General features: G+C 45.4%; 2 protein-coding genes across 2 annotated transcripts in view; one reads left to right on the top strand and one right to left on the bottom strand.

Moving 5' to 3' along the window:
• Window positions 1-97: 97 nt before the first annotated feature.
• gpr12 (G protein-coupled receptor 12) lies at window positions 98-7,535 on the top strand. The gene is made up of 2 exons (XM_042222589.1): window positions 98-944; window positions 1,773-7,535. Exon 2 carries the CDS (start codon window positions 1,785-1,787, stop codon window positions 2,811-2,813), a length of 1,029 nt encoding a protein of 342 aa, XP_042078523.1. The 5' UTR covers window positions 98-944; window positions 1,773-1,784; the 3' UTR covers window positions 2,814-7,535.
• A 90-nt stretch (window positions 7,536-7,625) lies between these two features.
• wasf3b (WASP family member 3b) overlaps window positions 7,626-19,238 on the bottom strand; it is a 14,018-nt gene continuing 2,405 nt past the window's right edge. The window contains exons 2-9 of the mRNA XM_005912240.3: window positions 17,409-17,567; window positions 12,757-12,891; window positions 12,435-12,588; window positions 11,677-11,794; window positions 11,220-11,401; window positions 10,859-11,134; window positions 9,680-9,993; window positions 7,626-9,510 (exon numbers count right to left, since the gene is read on the bottom strand). Of these exons, the coding sequence (XP_005912302.1) occupies window positions 9,353-9,510; window positions 9,680-9,993; window positions 10,859-11,134; window positions 11,220-11,401; window positions 11,677-11,794; window positions 12,435-12,588; window positions 12,757-12,891; window positions 17,409-17,541 (1,470 nt within the window). The 5' untranslated portion in view covers window positions 17,542-17,567 and the 3' untranslated portion in view covers window positions 7,626-9,352. The remainder of the gene's footprint in view (window positions 9,511-9,679; window positions 9,994-10,858; window positions 11,135-11,219; window positions 11,402-11,676; window positions 11,795-12,434; window positions 12,589-12,756; window positions 12,892-17,408; window positions 17,568-19,238) is intronic.

Here is a 19,238-nt window from a genome sequence, read left to right as displayed (position 1 = left end):
CAGGTGCACACTGATGACTCATATGGGGGACTCAACATCGCCCCTTAGTGGTGTTACTTGGTATTCCAGCTTTCCCGCTACAACAGGAGCTATTTTTAATCCATTCAGGCCCAAAAAGACAGGTGCCTTTAAAGAAACGCGCACAGCGTTGTTACCCCCTGCATGGTCAGTTAAGTGTAGTCAGGTGTATTCACCTCCCCACCCGATTCACTTCACACGAGGTGTCTCTGAGGCAGAGGTGCAAGGGGATGTGACAAAGAAGATGGAGGACAGCGGGAACGGGAGGAGGTTGGGTGACACACATCTGGGTAGCTGTTAATAGCACAGACGGGACCAGAATAGCAGGGCGTCGAGGGAGGAAACCGAGCCTCTGCATCCAGCACCTTCACGCGTGAAACGAGTCGGGTAGCAAAAAGACGGGTGGGGGTAGGGGTCATAGAAACTAACAAAACCCTGCAGATCAGGTGATCAAACCTCATGAGATTAGGATCCAGTGTTGCAATATCATATGTGTGCTCTTTGCACGGAAATCGTGTCAGAAAAAGCGAACCGTGCCGTACTAGAGCGCAGACACCTGTACGCGCGCTTCACACCTGTCTTTGTCCTTGAGACGCCACGGACTAGACACATTTAGCTCTTTAACTGAGTTTAGCCGGTCTCTGGCAATCTGGCCCATTTGGGACTCCTCCTCCTTCATCACCCCTCCACCCCCCTCGCACTCACACCTCCTCTTCATCTCTTCCGCCGCTGCTCCGCTCGCTGCTCCCTGCACAGCCGCAGTCCACAGCGATGCGCCGTTAACGGCTGAGCCGCTCCGCGCTCTTTTTCTGCTTCCATTTATCCCCCTCTCCCGAGCTGCGTCTCCGTCCACAGTGAGATACCGTGGAAATGTCAGGCTGTCGTTCTTCAATCTAGACCGGGAAGTCTCAGCTCACAGAGTCAAGGTAGGCTGGGTGTGGAGGCGCATTATTGAGCATCCTTGACATGCATGGAAAGATGCCGCCTGTGTGTGCGCGTGTGGTTTTTTCCTCCCCCTACAGCATCCTTTTGCTGACGTGGAGCAGCCAGTGTGTTTCTTATGCAAGGTGCACAGGATAAAACGGCACTTATGGTATGAGAGGAAGAAACAAGCAATTCCTGAAATAACGGGTGCGGTGTCTTCTGTTGTGGAGAGCGGGACTTGTCTGTGAATTAACTTACTGCTATCGCCTCTGGTAGTTTATCGATATTTGGCTGTCTTGGCCTGGGATTTTTTTTCTGCAAAGCATGCTCTGCTTTATGTTATCCTCTTGGGATTTTTTCTCTTGCCACATTAAAAAAGTCTTATAATCTCCTTAGCAGTCACGGGTTAAATTCCCAAAGGAAAATACCAGTTAGCCGTATGGAGCAGCGTATTTCTTCAGCGCAGGCTTTTATTGTTTTAAAAGGATAAAAATGAAAAATACAGATTTTTCTTTTATTTAATTCAAGCAACACTGAGGTAATGTGAGGGTTTGCCAATTTACTCTTAAAGTTCTGTGCACCACCTGCACTGTATATAACCTTAACTGTCTGTGGAATGAGTTACCCTGGGTCTTAACAGCATGGATTGAGATGTACGATGCAGACAGTACTGATGAAACAGCCCCTGTTTTTGTCTTCCCGTGTAAAAAGCCCAAAACATAGAAAAAGAGGCACTTGTGGCCGGTTTATATGATGCTTCTTGTGCTCTTTTTGGCCATCAAAGTATGCATAACATCAGAGTGACCTGTATTTGTTTTTGTCAATTTCAGACGGGGGGCACAATGAGTGAAGAGCCACCAGTCACCCCCAGCTGGCTGGCTCCTGATTCCACAGCTTGGGCCAGTGGAGGTGGTGGACCAATGGACAACAGCACCAGCCTGGGGACGCTTCCACCGGAAGACTCCCTGCGGCCCAGCCAGCTGCCGCTGCTGGTCAACCCCTGGGACATTGTGCTGTGCTCATCTGGGACTCTGATAGCCTGTGAGAATGCTCTGGTGGTGCTTGTGATCTGGCAGAACCCGGCGCTCAGAGCTCCCATGTTCCTGCTGATTGGCAGCCTGGCATTGGCTGACCTGCTGGCCGGCCTGGGCCTCGTACTGCACTTCACCTGTGCCTACTTGCTTCGCTCTGATTCAGCCCAGTTGCTGACTGTGGGCTTGATAGTGGCCTCATTTTCTGCTTCTGTCTTTAGCTTGCTGGCTATCACTATTGACCGGTACCTATCATTGTATTACGCCCTCACCTACAACTCAGAGCGGACAGCGGCCTTCACCTACACCATGCTTGTGCTGCTGTGGGGCCTGTCCCTTTGTCTAGGCCTGCTGCCCGTCACAGGGGTCAACTGCCTAGCGGAGGCGGCTACATGCAGCGTGGTGCGGCCGCTGACAAAAAATAACATCGCCGTGCTGTCTGTCTCCTTCTTGCTGCTCTTCGGTCTCATGCTGCAACTCTACGTCCAGATCTGCAAGATTGTGATGCGCCACGCTCACCAAATCGCCCTGCAGCACCACTTCCTGGCTGCCACACCCCACTACGTCACAACCCGAAAGGGCGTGTCCACCCTAGCCATCATCCTGGGTACCTTTGCTGCCTGCTGGATGCCATTCACTGTTTACTCGCTCATCGCTGACTACACGTACCCGCCGCTCTATACCTACGCCACGCTGGTGCCTGCCACCTACAATTCGGTCATAAACCCGGTCATCTATGCCTTCAGGAACCAGGAGATTCAAAAGGCGCTGTGGCTGGTGTGCTGCGGCTGTGTTCCCACCAGTGTGGCTCACCGTGCACGGACTCCGAGTGATGTCTGACCAAGCAGACCCAGGTGGGAAGAAAGAGAGGCAACCTGGGTCAGCTCTGCTCCTCACTGGATCTTACCAGTGCCAAAGAGAGAGCAGCAGCAGAGGAGGTCCGGGGCAGTAGTGGAGGGCTGTGGCTTGAGCTCTGGCCTGGAGATGTCATTGGCAGACGCAGATTGGTTAATCATCCACAGCCAAATGGATGCATGGATGGATGGCTAGATGGCATTTTTTTCTTTGATACACGTACCACAGGGCAAAGTATCTCACTGTCTTCCCCAATAAAGACCACTATCGGGACTTCCTCCCGTTCAACCCATGCCACACCCTTCCTCATGTCTGCAGAGAGCACTGAGTGCATCACATGTTAAAGGCAGCAGCTGTATATATAAGACATGCATACACTAAGCGGAACCGGACCACTTGAGGACATGTGCTTATTTTCCACCAACAGGGAGGAATTGTTAGTTTCCGCCTGCGTGTGTGCATGTGTGTCTGCGTGTGTGTTTGTGTAAAAACCTCACGGCGCATTAGTTTGTGATGAGCGGAGAAGGAAGGAGGGAGGGAGCCGACCGCGGCTCAGTACGCAGGCATTTCCACAGCAAAGCCCGTCTGGAGCAGCAGCAACCCGGCAGCTCTGCTGTTGCACTCTGAACGTGCGTCGAAAGCTAAACAGCCGCGGAGAGCTATAAATAGACCCGGAGCTCTCTGATCTGCGCCCTGCGTTCTCAACGGAAAGAAATCAAGCCGCTCCCTCTTTCTTTTCTCCCCTCTCTCATGTTCTCATCCCTTTTTTCCACCCTTTCTGGAGGTATTTTAGTTCAGCTCGCATCTCTGAAGCCCAAGACAAAGCACTTGAGAGACTTTCCCCATTAGCCCCCTCTTTCATTTTTTTATTAGTATGGATGGAGGCATCAAACCATATAGAGGCCTGTTGGATTAAATAACATGACTGCATACCTCTCCTCCTCCACCTCCTGAGGGGAGATTTACATTTCAAACATATAAAAGAAAAACAGCTGAGGAATAACATGGGTGGTGAAATTAACACAGCTGATCAAATAAATGGAACCAGAGTAGCAAAATTATACTGTTTATTTTATTTGATCATGTTTCCCTCCCGAAGAGCCTCAACCTCATTAATAGGTGTGCATGTAATGGCCCGGTTTAATTTGCATGCAGGTCCCTCATTGCTCTTCCCGAGTTCAGTGTGGTAGGTCACACAGGTCGCTGCAGGCAATGTGCCGTGGTTTCCTGATGTCGCCATGACCCAAACAATTGTGTTTATGTATAATGTACCTCACATTGAAAGAGCTAAAATCATTGCACCAAGGTCACAGGAGAGGTTTTTGTTTCAGCATTTTGCTTCAGATGCTCTGATAATGATCATTCCACATCACTCCTCAGCTGCTCTGAGTTAGTTCTCCAGAATATTTTGGTTTAAAAACAGGTCTGCAACCTTCTCGAAATCGTCAAGTCCTTATTTCCTATTCAGCAATAACTAGCCTGTGATTGGTAGTTATTTTTTAGACGCGAAGCAATACTCAGACAGCAATAACATCCGCATCCCACCGCGACTTCTTCCTACAGAGTCAAGTACCATCTTGGCGATGTGTTGCAGAGAACAGGCTCAGCGAACTACGAGTGATGCTTCAGAGATACATCTTCAAATGGATGATAGACACATAATCACTTCCATGGCTGAGGGAAAAGAAAAAAAAGAGGATGAAACTACTCATTCATCACAGTGACACCACTGCCTCATTTCTCCACAACCCTACATCGGTCTTCAATCATTTATCACACCGGGGTGAAAATGTGAACTTTCTTTTCCTGTTGCCTCTGCCTTTTGTGAGCATACGAACTGTCCGTCCTGAGTTTTGTAATCTCAAATGTGTGATTTGGGACTGTTTTGCATGGTCTCTGGGTGTGTGCATGTGTGTGAGTGTGATCCATCAGCTCAGCAGACCAGAATCTGTCTCCTTGTGTGGGTCAGAGGGGGAATAATGTAGGTCTGAGACATATCAAGTCCTGTTGACCTCTGACCTTATAGGAATATGCTGTAAGTCTTCCTGTCAATTCTGAAATAAGTGGCCTCGTTATGTGTTTGTAGAGCTTCTTGGAAGGAGATGGGACTAGGAGGTGGGTGCAGTGGCTGGAGGGAGCTCCAGCACCTCAAGCCAAAGTGAAACGGACTCTAAATGAACTGGGATCCTAGTCCTGCTGGTGTCTTCTGTCTCCTCTATCACTAATATTTTACTCTACGTTAAACAGTTTAGTCTGGTTGAGGCAGGTGTCCGTTAAGTGACCTCTGAATGATCCTATGAGCTAAAAAAGGCTACTTCCAAATAAAAAGATAATGTCTCTTCTTTCCTTTCTTGCTGCTTCCCCCAACTCTCAGAGAGCCTGATTTGTGGGGCTCCCAGTATTAATCTTTCTGGCCTCAGACCAGGTGGGATCAGTGAGGAAAGTTAAAGGACAGCATTTCCAAGCATTGGAGTGTAGCCCTTGTATGTGAACTTGTGCACAGTGTCAGACTGCACCCTGTAGTCATTTGATTAGCACCGACAGGTCAGACTGGCACACCACAAACCATCACAAACTCTTGTTACTTTACCTTTGGAGAAAAGTCTATTTTGTTATATTCATTGAGAAGTTCTATTTTTTTCCACTTCAGTCTGGCTTGACTTCTTTCGGATTCTGATGTTGTCTTGATATATTAACCGCGCTGTAAAGCCTTTTTCTGAATGTAGTATTTATCAACTTGTTTAACCGACTCTCTCGACTTGTGTGTTTCTGTAAATAAGGCATGCCGAAGAGGAGGGACTTTATACCCACCGTGCATGGTGCTACCAAAGCCAGTCAAACTACAGGATGAGTTAAGGTTGCACCATATTTTCAGTGACATTTCTCCACTTTGGCTGTTAACGTGGACTCTTTGTTCAGTTAAGACTTTACTTTCCTCGCTTCAATATGCACCAGTTTGTCAAGGCTGGTTACAGGATGATTAGGAAGGCTTGGGTAAGCGTATGGGAGATGTTTTGGTGGTACGTGACTTTCTCTCATTGGTGAATGTGAATCTCTTGTGTGCAGCCAACAGTATTGTTGAGATTTTCATTGTTGAACATGTGAAAAAGGGCTTTGTATCCAAGAAAGGCAAACGACTGTGATGTTGGATGTAATACTAACCTGTAGATGCACCTGTTAATGTACCCAAAGGTTTCACGGTGTCATAGTACTTAAGGTTGTGTACTAAACAGCGGTTATTTTTGGTGGGTAATGTTGCCAGTAATGGGCGCTTAGTTAAGCAGGAGAAGACCTAATTTAGAGCTAAATATCAAAACACTCAAGGGTGGGGATGGGCAATTAATGCTCCCAAGGGGAAACCTGAGAAACTGAGATTGTTGTGGAGGGCACCACCCTGCTGCCAGGGTACACCCTGGACATGTCAACGTCAAAGGATAAATTGGAGATAATTTACCTGAATTTCAGAGTTCTCCATCTATATATGAATCCCACCGCCCCACTACAAGCAGTTTGTTCTTGTTTCTGCGCCCCACCTCTCCTCTCTTTTTCAATTAATTCGTCGCTCATTTGTACATGGGGTTCTGCCTGGCTCGGGAGCCACCGCCAGTGCCCTTTGTGGCCTTCCCGGACCATATCCTCAATTCATGCTTACGCCATATACCGTTATCTACTAGAAATGCTGTCAAATCTAAATGAGGATATGGTCCAGCTTAGTGATATTATTTGAGCAGAATTCAGCAAATTGGTTCAAGCTTCAACAACAGTCCCAGTTACTTATGTGATCCCTTAGGAAAGGTAATTGCCCAGCCTCGCTCAAGGGTCCGCGAATGTGTGGGTATGTGTGTGTGCGTGTGTGTTTTAGGGTTGGGTTTGGAGATAGGGGCGACACCACGGAAACGGTAAGAGCATCTTGTGTAAACGTATGCGTAGTTCTCGATGTGAAATGCACTTTATTTTTGGGGGGATGAAAATGGCACAACAATTTAAGTATCTGCAAAATATAAACGATAATCAACATGCACTAACTTAACTGAGATATTGTAAAAAGAAAAAAAACACATTTGTGTGACCGTGCTGTCTATTTTTCCAAGGTGTTAGTTGTACTTTTTATTGCTTTGGTTAGTTCACTCAACTGAGAGATCTTGTTAATTTTGTATTAAAACCAAACATGTGCTGTGCATAAAACTCCTGCCTGGACTCCCTTTGTTCATCCTTGCCCCTCCCTTTTCGCACTCTTCTGTTTCCCTGGCAACTCCCTTCTTAGCTGTACTGTTCCCATGGAAACTGAAGGGCCAGGTATTTGTCGTTCCTATGACAACAGGGAAGAGACACAGAAACCCAGTAATTTTTGTTCATTCATCATTTTATTTTTCTCTGGGTCAAAGGTTACACAGCTGACACTAGCATATACATGCCCCCGCCCTCCCCAATCCCAATATCCCTCCCTCACAGCAGTGAGCGACAGCAGGCGGCTCAATAGCCTATCATACTCTTCATCAGTAAATCTCTCATCCATTCGTCCATCCCCAAAGTATTTCAGATGCTCGTTCTGGTCATCTGTTCTGCAGCCAGCTCCTCCATAAATTCCAGTTATTGTCTACACATTAAAGTCTCGCTTGGTGATCTACATCATAAGTGTTTCAGTAAAAATAGTTTTTAAAAAAAAGGTACATTGGTTAGCTCAAGAGGAAAGTTTCTAATAATTCTAACACTCTCAAGCTTTAACTATACATAAAATAACAACCTGTTCTCATTCCCAGGACGTTAAACACTCCTTTTTTTTCTTCTTTTTTTTCCCTTGACCATCCCAGCTTTGCCGTAATGGACGTTAAACACTCCTGTTTGTCTGAGCCGCTGGGCGCCTCACAGGCACGCACAAGGTGGCATGTGTGTTGCGACGGAGGATCTATCTCATGGTGCTAATAAAAGACCACTTGGCAGCACATTTAAACACACGGCGTAATCAGCATTTTTCAAAATGCAGGATTCATGTTGAGAAGGCCTGTATCTCGACATAATCGAGTGCTTTTTAGCACCTCAATTGAAACGTGAAAGAATCACAGAACACAAAGCCACCCATCCATCTCCCTAATGAGGGTTTTAGAGACGACTGTTATAGGTGTGACCAGAGCTTAAAGCATAATTTATGGTCCTGCAAATGCGTCTGTCTGCATATGTGTTTCTGTTTGAACACCGTACTAAAAAACGTGCTCCTGTCCAATCCTCCGAAATCCCAAACTGCACGCTGCTGGACGCACGCGTAGGTCAAATGCTAATGACAAGGTTTGACGAGTGGGCTGGAATAGGGAGGTGAGTGACAGCGGAGTTCATTGGGAACAAGAAAAGCATGAAATTAACATTAAAGATCAAAACTTCAAGAGCACAAAACATACGCTGGGGCTCATTGTTTTTGACAATTGGTTCCTCTTTAGCTCTTTGTCTGTTAGAAGTTATATGTATGTGTGTGACCCACAGACCGGTTGTACCGCATATTTCTGTACACTGCCTCCATCTGACAACAAACACTCTCCGCAGGCAGACGGGCAGTCCGGACTGCTTTCGCGCTGCCCCCGCTCAAGTATAAAACGCCTAAGCCTCCATTACACTCGTCTGCAGATACGGACACGACAGCAGGGTAAACATTCCTGTTATATTTCTTTGACATCTGCCGCCTAAGGCACAGACTTCAGCCCACGTGGTAATGACCCACATGCTTTTTCACACCTTGTCTAAAGTAACTTGCATGATTAAAAGTAGGTTAAATACCCTCAGCACCACCTCCACGGTGACAACCCCAACAGAGGTTAACAGCTGGGAGTCTCCATCGATCTTCTTTTAAAAGTGACAACTGACATCACTCAGACGCTAGCAGACTTGCAGAAAGTACAGCGCACATTTTAGTTAGGAGTGCGTGGGTGCCATGTACCGTGGCTGAGGCCTTACACCAGCGTCTTTTATCTATCTGTCTATCTTTTTGTCATCTATTCTATTAAGATTTAATAAATGCAAAAATGCTGCAAAATAGAGGACGGGTATCTCTTGGCCTGTGATATTGCCACAGATAGGATGCCAAAGGCCAATTTGTGTGCATCTGTGTGACACGGTGATATCTGACAGGATGCTTGTATTTGACGCCCAGGGATGAGAATGTGTTGAAAATAAGCACCTTCACAGGGTGTCTATAGTGTAATAACAGGTAGAGAAACATCCACTGGGGTGTATTCACAATGCTTGTAATGTAGTCATCAGTTCTCAGTGTTAGTGTTTCACAGGGTGGTCAGCATTACATTATATTACTTGTCTCTTTACAGTGTTTATGCGTCCCAAATACAACCCCAGATTTTCAGTCTTGGACCATTCAGCTTATATCAACCCACAGCATGTGACTGTGTGTAGGTGTAATGTGTGTGTTTCCAGCAACTAAGTCTGTGACGACCTGTGAACGTGGAAAAGTGGGCGTTTTTCAGGTGTGCGTGAGAGCGATCGACTGCGTGTCTTTTGGTGTGGTTGTTTACGTCTTCGTGTTAATCTGACCAATCATTCTCCTCCAACTCGGAGTCATCCTCCGAGTCGGAGTATTCCACAGCGATGCGTCGCGACAGGATGGTGGCCACGTCATTTCCAACCGGCTCTCTCTTTGCCTGCTGCTCCTGCTGCTCCTGTACTTTCTTCAGCTGTATGCCTGCAGAAAAATACGAAGTGTTTTTTTAACTACACAATTATTACACAAGTTATAAGACAACGTGAAAACTCATAAAAGGCATCGTTAAAAATAAATACATTAAAATAAATGTAAACATGTCCAAAGAGGAAAAATTCACATCAAAAGGACACACAGGCACAGTTCTTACCCATACGTATCGCAGCCAGCAGATCGCTGCGGGCGTCGTTGACCGCTGTGGTCTCAGCGGATGCGGCGGAGGACATCTTGTGCGTTGTGGAGTGGGAGGCACCAGCTGGAAGTGGAGGAGGTGGAGGACCAGGAGGAGGTGGAGCAGCCTGGGCTCCAGATACAGGTGGTGGAGGCGGAGCATAGCCGACAGCACCAGCCATTGGTCCGGGAGGCATCGGACCTCCAGGAGGTGAGGCAAAGGCCGTCTGAGCAGAAGGGATGACAGGAGCAGGAGGAGGGGGAGGAGGACCAGTGTTGGCATAGCCGTCCATACTGCGAGGAAGAACAAGAGAGTGAATAGAGTTAACAATAATTTTGTTTTCTGACACTTCTGTGACTTTTTCTTACATTTCCCTCCTTAAAAGTAAAGATGAGCATGATAACGTTGATGTAAATCAAATGTATTCAGCTCCGTATCAGTTCATATCTTCTGGTGGGAAGCCCACAGTTTGAAGACCAAAAAATACTAACTCACTAGGTGGCAGCATTAGCTCAAACTTTACAAGAGTAGACTCAAGTAAGAGATTTGTGCTGGCTTTTTTTAAGTATTTGATACAGCCTAAAATATAAGAAGAAAGTTTTACTTTATAAAATAAAATAGGGTCAAAGTCTTCTGAAGCAGCAAAATCACTTTCACTGGCGACCTGTGCAGGAACCTGAACCTGCCTAATGACTGCTGGGATAGCTTCCAGCTCCTCTGGGACCCGAAGCTAAATAAGGAGCTGAGTTGTGCTGGGATTTGATATTTATGTCTCATGTTTCTGATTTGTTTTCTCATATTTAAAGACTGCACCTGCCCATGGGCCCTGAATGTTTTTGTTTGTTCAAAGTCTAAGTGTATCAGCATGTTTAAATTTACATTTTTTTAAATGTAAAATAATGCAAAAGCATTAGCATTGGACAGAAATGTGAAGAAAATACTGAACTATTAGTGATACAGTGGATAATTAAATACAGCTTATGGCAAAATAAACTGTCTGGCCTACTGTACAGCATCAGTAGTGATTGGGATGAGGTTCCTGCATATGCACTGTGCATAAAGTTTAAACATATGTATGCAGAATATTTTGTGAAGCTTTTTTGCTTTGCTTATTGCTGGAAAAAGCGAGAGAACGAATAAGCAGACGAATCCATTTACCTGTAGTCCACTGGTGGGAGAGACATAGAGCCACCGTTCATAACCTCAGTGGGTGGAGGAGGCAGTGGAACGTGGTGGTGGTGAGAGCGGCCCAGTGTGCCACCCTGATAGGCCATCATGGTCCTGCCTCTGTTGTCGTGTTCCCCTCCTCCGCGTGGTGCGTGTCCGGCAGTCATCTGGGCAACTAGGGCGCTGGGTGGAGGGCCGGAGTAGGTGTGGGCGTGACCAGCATGGTTCATACTGTTGGGGTAGTGGTGCTGATCCAGCCCGTGTCCCCTGATGAGGAAAATATAAATGCAGCCTCATGCGTAAGAATAAAATGTGATGAAAACTAAGAGCACACTGGTGTTTGCTCGTCTACCTGTTCTCTGGTGACATCGAGCCCTCAGAGGAAGCGCCTCTGTCCCGGTGTATGGTGTGTCGATGGTCTGGCCGCAGCTCCTTATCCAAAGCCATCATATTCCACTCCTGCCGACGGTTCCTCGCTTTGCGGACCTTCTTGACCTCCCTCTGTAGTGTCCCATCCACACAGCGCCTCTGCTCCTGGAAGAGAGTAAGCCAATAGATTTTAGGTGATATTAGGTTAAAATAAGCAGCACTCTTTATTAAGAGTTGTTTAAGATGTGAAAAATGTACATTTCTCTATCCATCAGAATGAGTTGGACTAAAAATACAATTTTATGTTGTATGTTTGGTTATCTGCCCAAGAGCACCTCAAAATGTAAAATTGCAAGCACCTGTGTTTGACACCCAAATAAATGCTTAATATTAGACCTGTCCTTGCACACTGTATAATATCCTCTAAGTCAATATGGTACCTTCTGCTTCCTTTTCTCTTTCCTCTTGTCCTCCGTGTCCTGCAGCATCTTTTCTTTCCACAGGTCAAAGAAGTAGGAGGGGTCTGTGTAGAACTTAAGTGCCTCCTTGTGGTCATCCCTACAGAGACGAACCCCGAGAAAGTTATGACGATAAACAACTGCCTTCTTATGCAAAGCCACGTTAAGTAGAATCAGTAAGTGTATTGATCCTTAAGATACAAAGAGATGATGGACACAGTGACAGCATCATTTGCTGGAAATGAGACACGCAAAGCTAGGTATACAACAGATGCTGAGGCTAATGGAAGAAAAGGAGTGAAACTGCTAATAGAGCTCCAGCTTTTTTATCACAAAGAGAACATAACAGGAAACGACAGGATAAGGCAGAGCGATGCCGAGAGAATGGAAAAAAGTGAGCAAAGTGTGTCATGTAGTCAGGATTAGGAGTTGGGATTCCCACTGGAGCAAGACATGCTAAATATGTAATGCACACAAGTACTAAAAAGCACACTGCATAAAGGCAGTGACCAAACATGGTACGAAATAGTACCAATTCTGGTTTTTCACTCTTCATGTAGAAGCAAGAAAAAGCCAATGAAAACCTCCTGAAAATGTTTTAAGATTTAAGCCCTTTTTAAAACCACTGAATTAAAATCTTTGTTGGACTGACACTAACCAAAGTAAGAAAAATAAGAGTCATTTATTATCGCTTAAGCCCATCCAGCTGTTTGGGTGTGTTGTGCCTCAGCAACACCAACCTGTAAGGTGTTAGTATGTTGAGAGGTGGAGGCTTGTCGCTCAGGTTGTACATCTCTTTGACCGGAGTGGGAACGCTGCTCTTGGACACCACCTGCTGGTCCTGAGTGGTGGAGCTCTTGAAGGCCTTCCTCATGTTGATATCTTGCAAGGAAACTAAGAACACAAAAAGAGGAAAAGAGGACAAATGATTCATCATTGGAAGGACAAAAATAGTTTACAAAAGCCATTCAGTACGCAGAACATGAGATCAGCAGGACTTCACCAATGAACGATAGCTTAGTGTGCATCCCCCCCACACCAGACTTCAACCCTGTGACTCACCTTCCTCTACAGTGGAGTCCAGCTGTGTGACCTTGACAGCCAGCCGATCAATGCGATCCTGGAGAGAATTGGCACGCAGGTAGAAGGTGTTGGCCTCATTAAACAGCTCGCCAAATATGTCCTCCGCATGTTTGCCTGGGAAAAGAAAAAACAACAGAAGGAGAAAGAGAAATATGAGAGAGAGACTTTTAATCGTTACCTGGAGCCAAGAGAAACCCCTCAGAGACCAAAGTCCAATCAATACACCGGTAATGTGACACAACGTGAAACAGGAGTCTGCAGGAAATGGTGTCTCATACAACTCCATATAGCAACAATCCTCATGAATAATTGATTGTTACCTGAAAACACACAATCCAAACCATAATATGAATTCGTCTGTGTGGATACAGACGCTACAGTGACTAAAGCAGCTAACCAGGATAGTAAATAACACATTCTCTCCTGCCTCAACAACTGCTGTTACGTAATAAATAAGCCTCATTGTCAATGTTTTAAGTAAAAGTTGAGTACTGATAATGCTCCATCTAAATATAAAGCAGTTTGCTTGTCGTCACCCATTTGATTTTAACAGGTCACTGCTGCAGATGAATATCCAGGCTCTCGCTGTACACATAACCCTCCTCTTTATTTCCATGCAGCACACTCCCTGGCTCAAAAATGGGGCAAACAAGGAAGTTCCAAAAACTGCAGTACCTTAAATGACCAACTCAGGCTGACTCAAAAATCCCCATGGACTCCCATGACTCTTAAAAAAACTTTTGGTCTCTATAGCAAATTTGCGGCATTTGTTTTTTTGGATCAAGTTTGATTTTTCAGATTTTCACATATGTATAAACAAAACTGACCGATCAGACCAATCCGGTGTGCTCATAGCTAAAACCACACCAAGGTACTGGATGTACAATGATATGACCAGCAAAATGAATAGTGGGATAATACGGTTTTGGCACCAACAGACGTCGCAGAGCTAGACGTCGCTTGAGGTTAATCAGCACTCTGAAATTATTTCTCCGCCTTCTTAGATGTGGTCCCAACTCTGCCAACAAGAACTCAAACTGTGCCAGCGACATCCTGAAATATGTACAAAAGCGGCAGTGATACAGCTTCATCTCCTGGATCAAACCATAAAAGTGCCCCTACTGAGCCTTCTCCTGAGAAGTGGATGAACTCAAAATCTTAATATCTTCCTTTTCTTGTTTAGAAACATCAGGAACTGCTCATCATCTCTTAATGCCGACTTTAATTTTTTGACAGTGTGTTTTTGAGGATGGATTTTGAGCAAAAATGACCAACCATTTCACCGTGACCAACTCAACTGGACCTCTTTAGTGTGTTTGTGGTATGTTTAATGAATTCAATTCTAGTATATATCTAGTATGTTAATTAGCCCTGTCTGTTCAATATTTATAGTTTATAGGTGCCACTTGGTGGCCGCACAGCAAGAAGGTCCTGAGTTCAATTCCACCATCTTTCTGTGTGGAGTTTGCATGTTCTCCCTGTGTTTGCGTGGGTTCCTCTGCAGACAGTGTACTCCCGAACCATCTGGTCCATCACATCCACGCCACACTTTGTTTTGTTGTAAAGGGTGACAGTGTTTGGCTTCCTTTTGGTAGTGTTGGGAAGCTGGGAAGAAGGCAAGAAAAGAACAGTTGCTTTGGACACAACCCTCCACACCTAGCCCTGGAAAAAGAGCCATGTGTCAGGTCAAACACAAATGCAAGAACAATCATGCCACTGTGCGATGTGTTCACTGCTACAGATACACATGTGGTAAATGCAGACTACAGATACCATGGCAGTGCCAGGATTGTGAGTGATTGCTGAAAATGTTGAAATGTACTCACTCACTTTTTATTATTATTTGTAAATATGTGTACAAATGGTTGGTTTTTTGTACTGTTTTTATCAATAAATCTCAGCAACAAAGGACATACACCCATGTGTGTTGATTTCTCCCTAAGATGGCAAACTGAAACACTCCAAGTTGGTGACTTTTGGAGATTTATTTCCCTGGATGATTGAGAATGCATCAAGACGAACACAAAAGGAAGTTCACAGCTTTTAGCAGCTCCCCCACCCCCTCATTCACACACCCCCACTCCCCTCCAGAATTCCCAGATAACAACCTAATTTACATATGAATGACTAGACAATTTAGCTTCCACTTGGCTGAAGCTAAAGCCTAGCTAAAAGCCTACCAGCCATTTGGCTGGAAGGCGGGTTTTAAAGGTAGAAAGGTAGAAGGCTGGGCACTGCTGCTCTCGGGGAACTCTAAGTGTTAACTGGTTAATCCAAATTGCCCATAGGTGTGAATGTGGGAGTGAATGTGAGCGCAAATGGTTGTCTGTCCCTGTGTGTTAGACTGGCGACCTGTCCAGGGTGTACCCTGCCTCTCGCCCTATGACAGCTTAGGATAGGCTCCAGTGCCCCCCGCGACCCTGAAAAGGATAAGCGGAAGTGAATGGATGGATGGATGGAGGTGCCACTTGCTAACCAAGATTGCAAGCTGATAACTCATGACTACACCTCATCCAAATATAGTCATTTTGGAAAAAAAAAGAATAGAAACCACTGATGCGGTGACTATGTCCATCTTTTACATACAGTCTATGTCAAATCCACAGCCCCACAGTGAGTCAGCAGTGTCTTTTGCTCCTTTTGGCTGGTGCTTCAGTTGATTGTTTCAAAGTTGAAAAGTGTCACAAAGTCTTGCTGGCCACGGACACGTGCGGATTTAGAAGTCACCAGTGGGATGCAACGTGGGACTGCTGGCAGTAAAATCAATGCTACTGGTTGATGTTGTTTTAATAAATCCATGGTGTGAAAAAGGGTGGTCAGCCCCCATTTAATGAGTCACAGCTTCACTGAAGCCCACAGCTCTTTTTGAGATGCGACTGGAACAAAACATTTTTGTTGTTTATGTTCTAACCTCAATTCACTTCAATTCAATTTACAGAACCCAAAACATTTTCTCTCAGCACCTCAGGGAGCTAAAAGGTTCCTTTAAACCACCAACGGCAGAGAAGAGCAGCAGAGATTAGGCAAATTAGCCTGCCTACATGGCAAAAGCTGATTTTAGGACTTAAAAAAATACTACCAGGTTACATCTTTGCTGCCTCTATCGTGTTTTACTGTTTTCTGTCTATGTAAGAGCTGCTACAGGAGACGGTTGTATCAGCTTTTCAGCTATAAGCACCACCTTCCATCAAGGATGTGCAGAGGAACAGGCTCAGAAAACAGAGGTCATTTCTCGGGTTCCCTGCTTTGTTTTCACTCCCTGACTTTATTCACGTTCTAGTTCACTTAGCAACAATAATAAAAAAGCCTGCATCACCTATAATTGATCAATTTCTGAGTTTCGTTTAAAGGCACTTGTTCTGGTTGTGTTGTTCAACTTGAGCCCCACCCATGAGTTTCCAGGGTCACTCTCAAGGTCTTACCCCAGAGCAGATACTTCCTCCTGCCACATATATGGCCCTGAAGAAGTCTGACAGGGGAGGTTCTCACTGTGGGAATGCACATAAAGGTACGGGACACACCCACAAACCACCTGATGGAAAACTGCCTAATCTTAGCACAGAACGAATGGCTGCAAAAGGCCCTTCACTACAAGACTGTGGATCTGGGCAGTAGTGAAACAGAAACATATTACAGCACAAAACAAAACAGAGCACCTCCGGTACAATTCCAATAAAAATATTTAAACATAAACACTTTGTAACATACAATGTGTGGTATGACAAACACAGACTGAGGGCTATTTCTGTCCTTCCCGCTGACAGGATGGGCTGCAAGAAAAACATTTAAAGGAAGGAAGAATCGCAGATCTGGCATGTAGAGCCCCGGTCAACTCTGACCCCTTCAGGGGATTCCTATGGACACTTATACACATGTGCTCACAAACACACACGCAGTGTCTGCAGATATCCCCCCACCAGGCCTGTTAGAGCATTTATATTTAACCCGCACAGCTGCTGTTGAAATACCCACTCCCTGTGCAGGAACTTGACACAATAAGAGACAGAGAATGGATTTGAGGTCAAAGAGATGAGGTGTTAACGTCAGAAAGGACAGTTTAAATTTATGCTGCTGAGTTTCGAAACAAACCTTAAACACAGTTGCCATGAAAGCAGAAGGCAACTGTGGATAACGGGGGCAAATGGGAAAATAGCTGCCCTTTGTGCTGTTATAATGTAATGCAATAGAAAGCCAGCATATAATCGATATGAAACACTTCTATACACACACACACACTTACAGTCACATGTCCACAGCTATAGATAAGTTCATTTTTTGCGCGCCTGTCTAAAAGGATTACATTTCGACCCTCCGTGTTCCAATGTGAGGCTGCTGCAAGGCCGCTGTGAGCCCAGTGACCTCAGGCTCTATAACCATGACAACGGCCAAATCAATCACAGCTTCGGGATTAACGATGAAAGCATGTGATCTTGGCCCGTATACAAAGAGGCTACACACAGTGTGTACCATCGTCACGCTGAAATTAACGGGGTTACAGCCTGAGGATGCTTTTCATGTTCCCAAAAAAAAATACTTGTATGCTTTTTTCTACTAGACCCTTTTAGCAGCCTTTTGTTTACCAGGACGGGCGTGCTAGTGTTGGTGAATGTGTCTGTGAATGTGTGTCTTACTCAGGCTGCTGAGCTGACGGATGATGGCGGAAAGCGTGTTGTTCATCACACACTCCAGCTCGCTGCCGATGCCCTCGGGGAGCGCCCCTCGGCAGAGGTGGCGCGGCTCGATGTTTCTCTTCACCAGCGGCATGGTGAGGCTTCACGCCGGCACGCAGACTGCAAGAGAAACAGAACGGCTTTAGACACAAACGCAGGTGAAGTGTCCCAAGTGAGGACATCAAATAAAATGCTGATCACTTTATTGATTACTACTTTGGTCTAAAAATATCAGAAGTTAGAATAGAGCCATAAGCCTGCAACGAACCTTAAATTCAGGGTATAATTTTTACGCATGCGTGGCAGTAAAAGATTGTATTTTGTTGTAAACTGTCCCTGTTTTTCCTATTCTTGCTCTAAAAACGCAGCATTTTGAGATCAAAAACAAACAAAGTGTGGGTGGGCTGTTGACCAGAGAGCGATGACCAAGAGTGTGCCAAAGCCAGGAGACTTCTGTCGACCAGCACGGAGATTAAAGCATTAGGGATAGGAAGATACGGCCTGCCAGCTAATCCCAGCGCCAGCTTGTCACCGGCCCAGCTGGAAATCTGACACAACCAGAGATTCGTGGATGTGGTCAAGACCAAAAACAACAAATCCTAACACAAAACCTGCAGCAAACAAACACACCCGCATATCTTTCTCCAGATACACTGCTTTCTCATTTTGCTTACACCCACCGCTACTCTGAACTTTAATTGAACCCTGATTGCCTCTGATCAGACACTCCGAGCCCTCTGTAGTTCAAAAGAGGAGAAATCCCAGAGCAGCCATCTTATCGTTGTCTCCTCCTGCTTCCTGTTTTTGAGGTCTGAGCCTGGCTCCTGTTTCCTGGTCCTCCTCCCTGTGTCACATCTCTCCATCCTGTCCAAACACTTGGCTAGAACAATGTAGCTATGGGAAGAAGCTTCAAGGAGGACAAACAGGGGAGACGGATGGAAACGTGCACAAACACTTGTTTCCAATGAAATATTTTTGTTTCAGATTTGCAAAAAAAAAAAAAAGGAAACAAATTATTAATTTTGATTCCAGAGTTTTTACTTTGCAGATATGCCAAAAAAAGCAGGTTGAAAAGACACAGGAGGCCAGTCAGAAGACTAATAATAGCAAAAGATAAAGGGAACCCCACTAAAATTTAATAAAGACAGCATACTGGAAAGTAGATTTTCAAAAACTCATTAAACCATTAAAACTATAAAACATAGACATCCTATTCTTTGTCAATACTTATGTCACTGCTTTGCTTGCACTCCTCATACCTTTAATACAATAAATTGCCAAAAATACGAGCAGGAGTGCTATCAGTGTCCCAGCAGGAGACTACTGTAATTGCAGATTGTGTAATTACAGCTGTTCACAAAGACAAGGACCACTTGTGTTCATCAAGGCCAATTCCCATCAGCAGACCGCTCATTTGCCCCCGTTTTTTTAGCCAGCGACCCCCTGCAAACCCCTGACAGCCTCGCACCAACAAGAGAAAACAAAAGGGTAAAATTACACCATCATGTGTTCCCACAAAAGGACCCTGAATAGTCAGCAAGGGCTGGTTTGGCACAGAAAGGCCCAGCTTAGGTTTAGCTTTGTGCATAAACATTTTGGAAACGCGGCACTGTCTGCTGCTTAAAAATGAGGTGATGCAAATTAGAAGATTGCATGTTTTTGCTTTTACTGTCTGACCGGCATGACAATCACACTGATGAAGCGAAATAATGAGGGACCGGGAAGGAGGAGGGTGGAGGGGACAGGAGGAGGGATGAGGCCTTGTGCTGCTTGTGGGAAATGGGGGGGGGG

The sequence above is a fragment of the Haplochromis burtoni genome, unplaced genomic scaffold (genome assembly GCF_018398535.1).
Source record: "Haplochromis burtoni strain Fernald_Lab_line unplaced genomic scaffold, NCSU_Asbu1 Contig_1, whole genome shotgun sequence".
Taxonomy (NCBI): domain Eukaryota; kingdom Metazoa; phylum Chordata; class Actinopteri; order Cichliformes; family Cichlidae; genus Haplochromis; species Haplochromis burtoni.
This window is presented reverse-complemented; position numbering and strand designations above follow the sequence as displayed.

Bases quoted from the DNA above. Each gene is read 5' to 3' on its own strand.
- gpr12 (XM_042222589.1), top strand. From the start codon at position 1,785: ATGAGTGAAGAGCCACCAGTCACCCCCAGCTGGCTGGCTCCTGATTCC.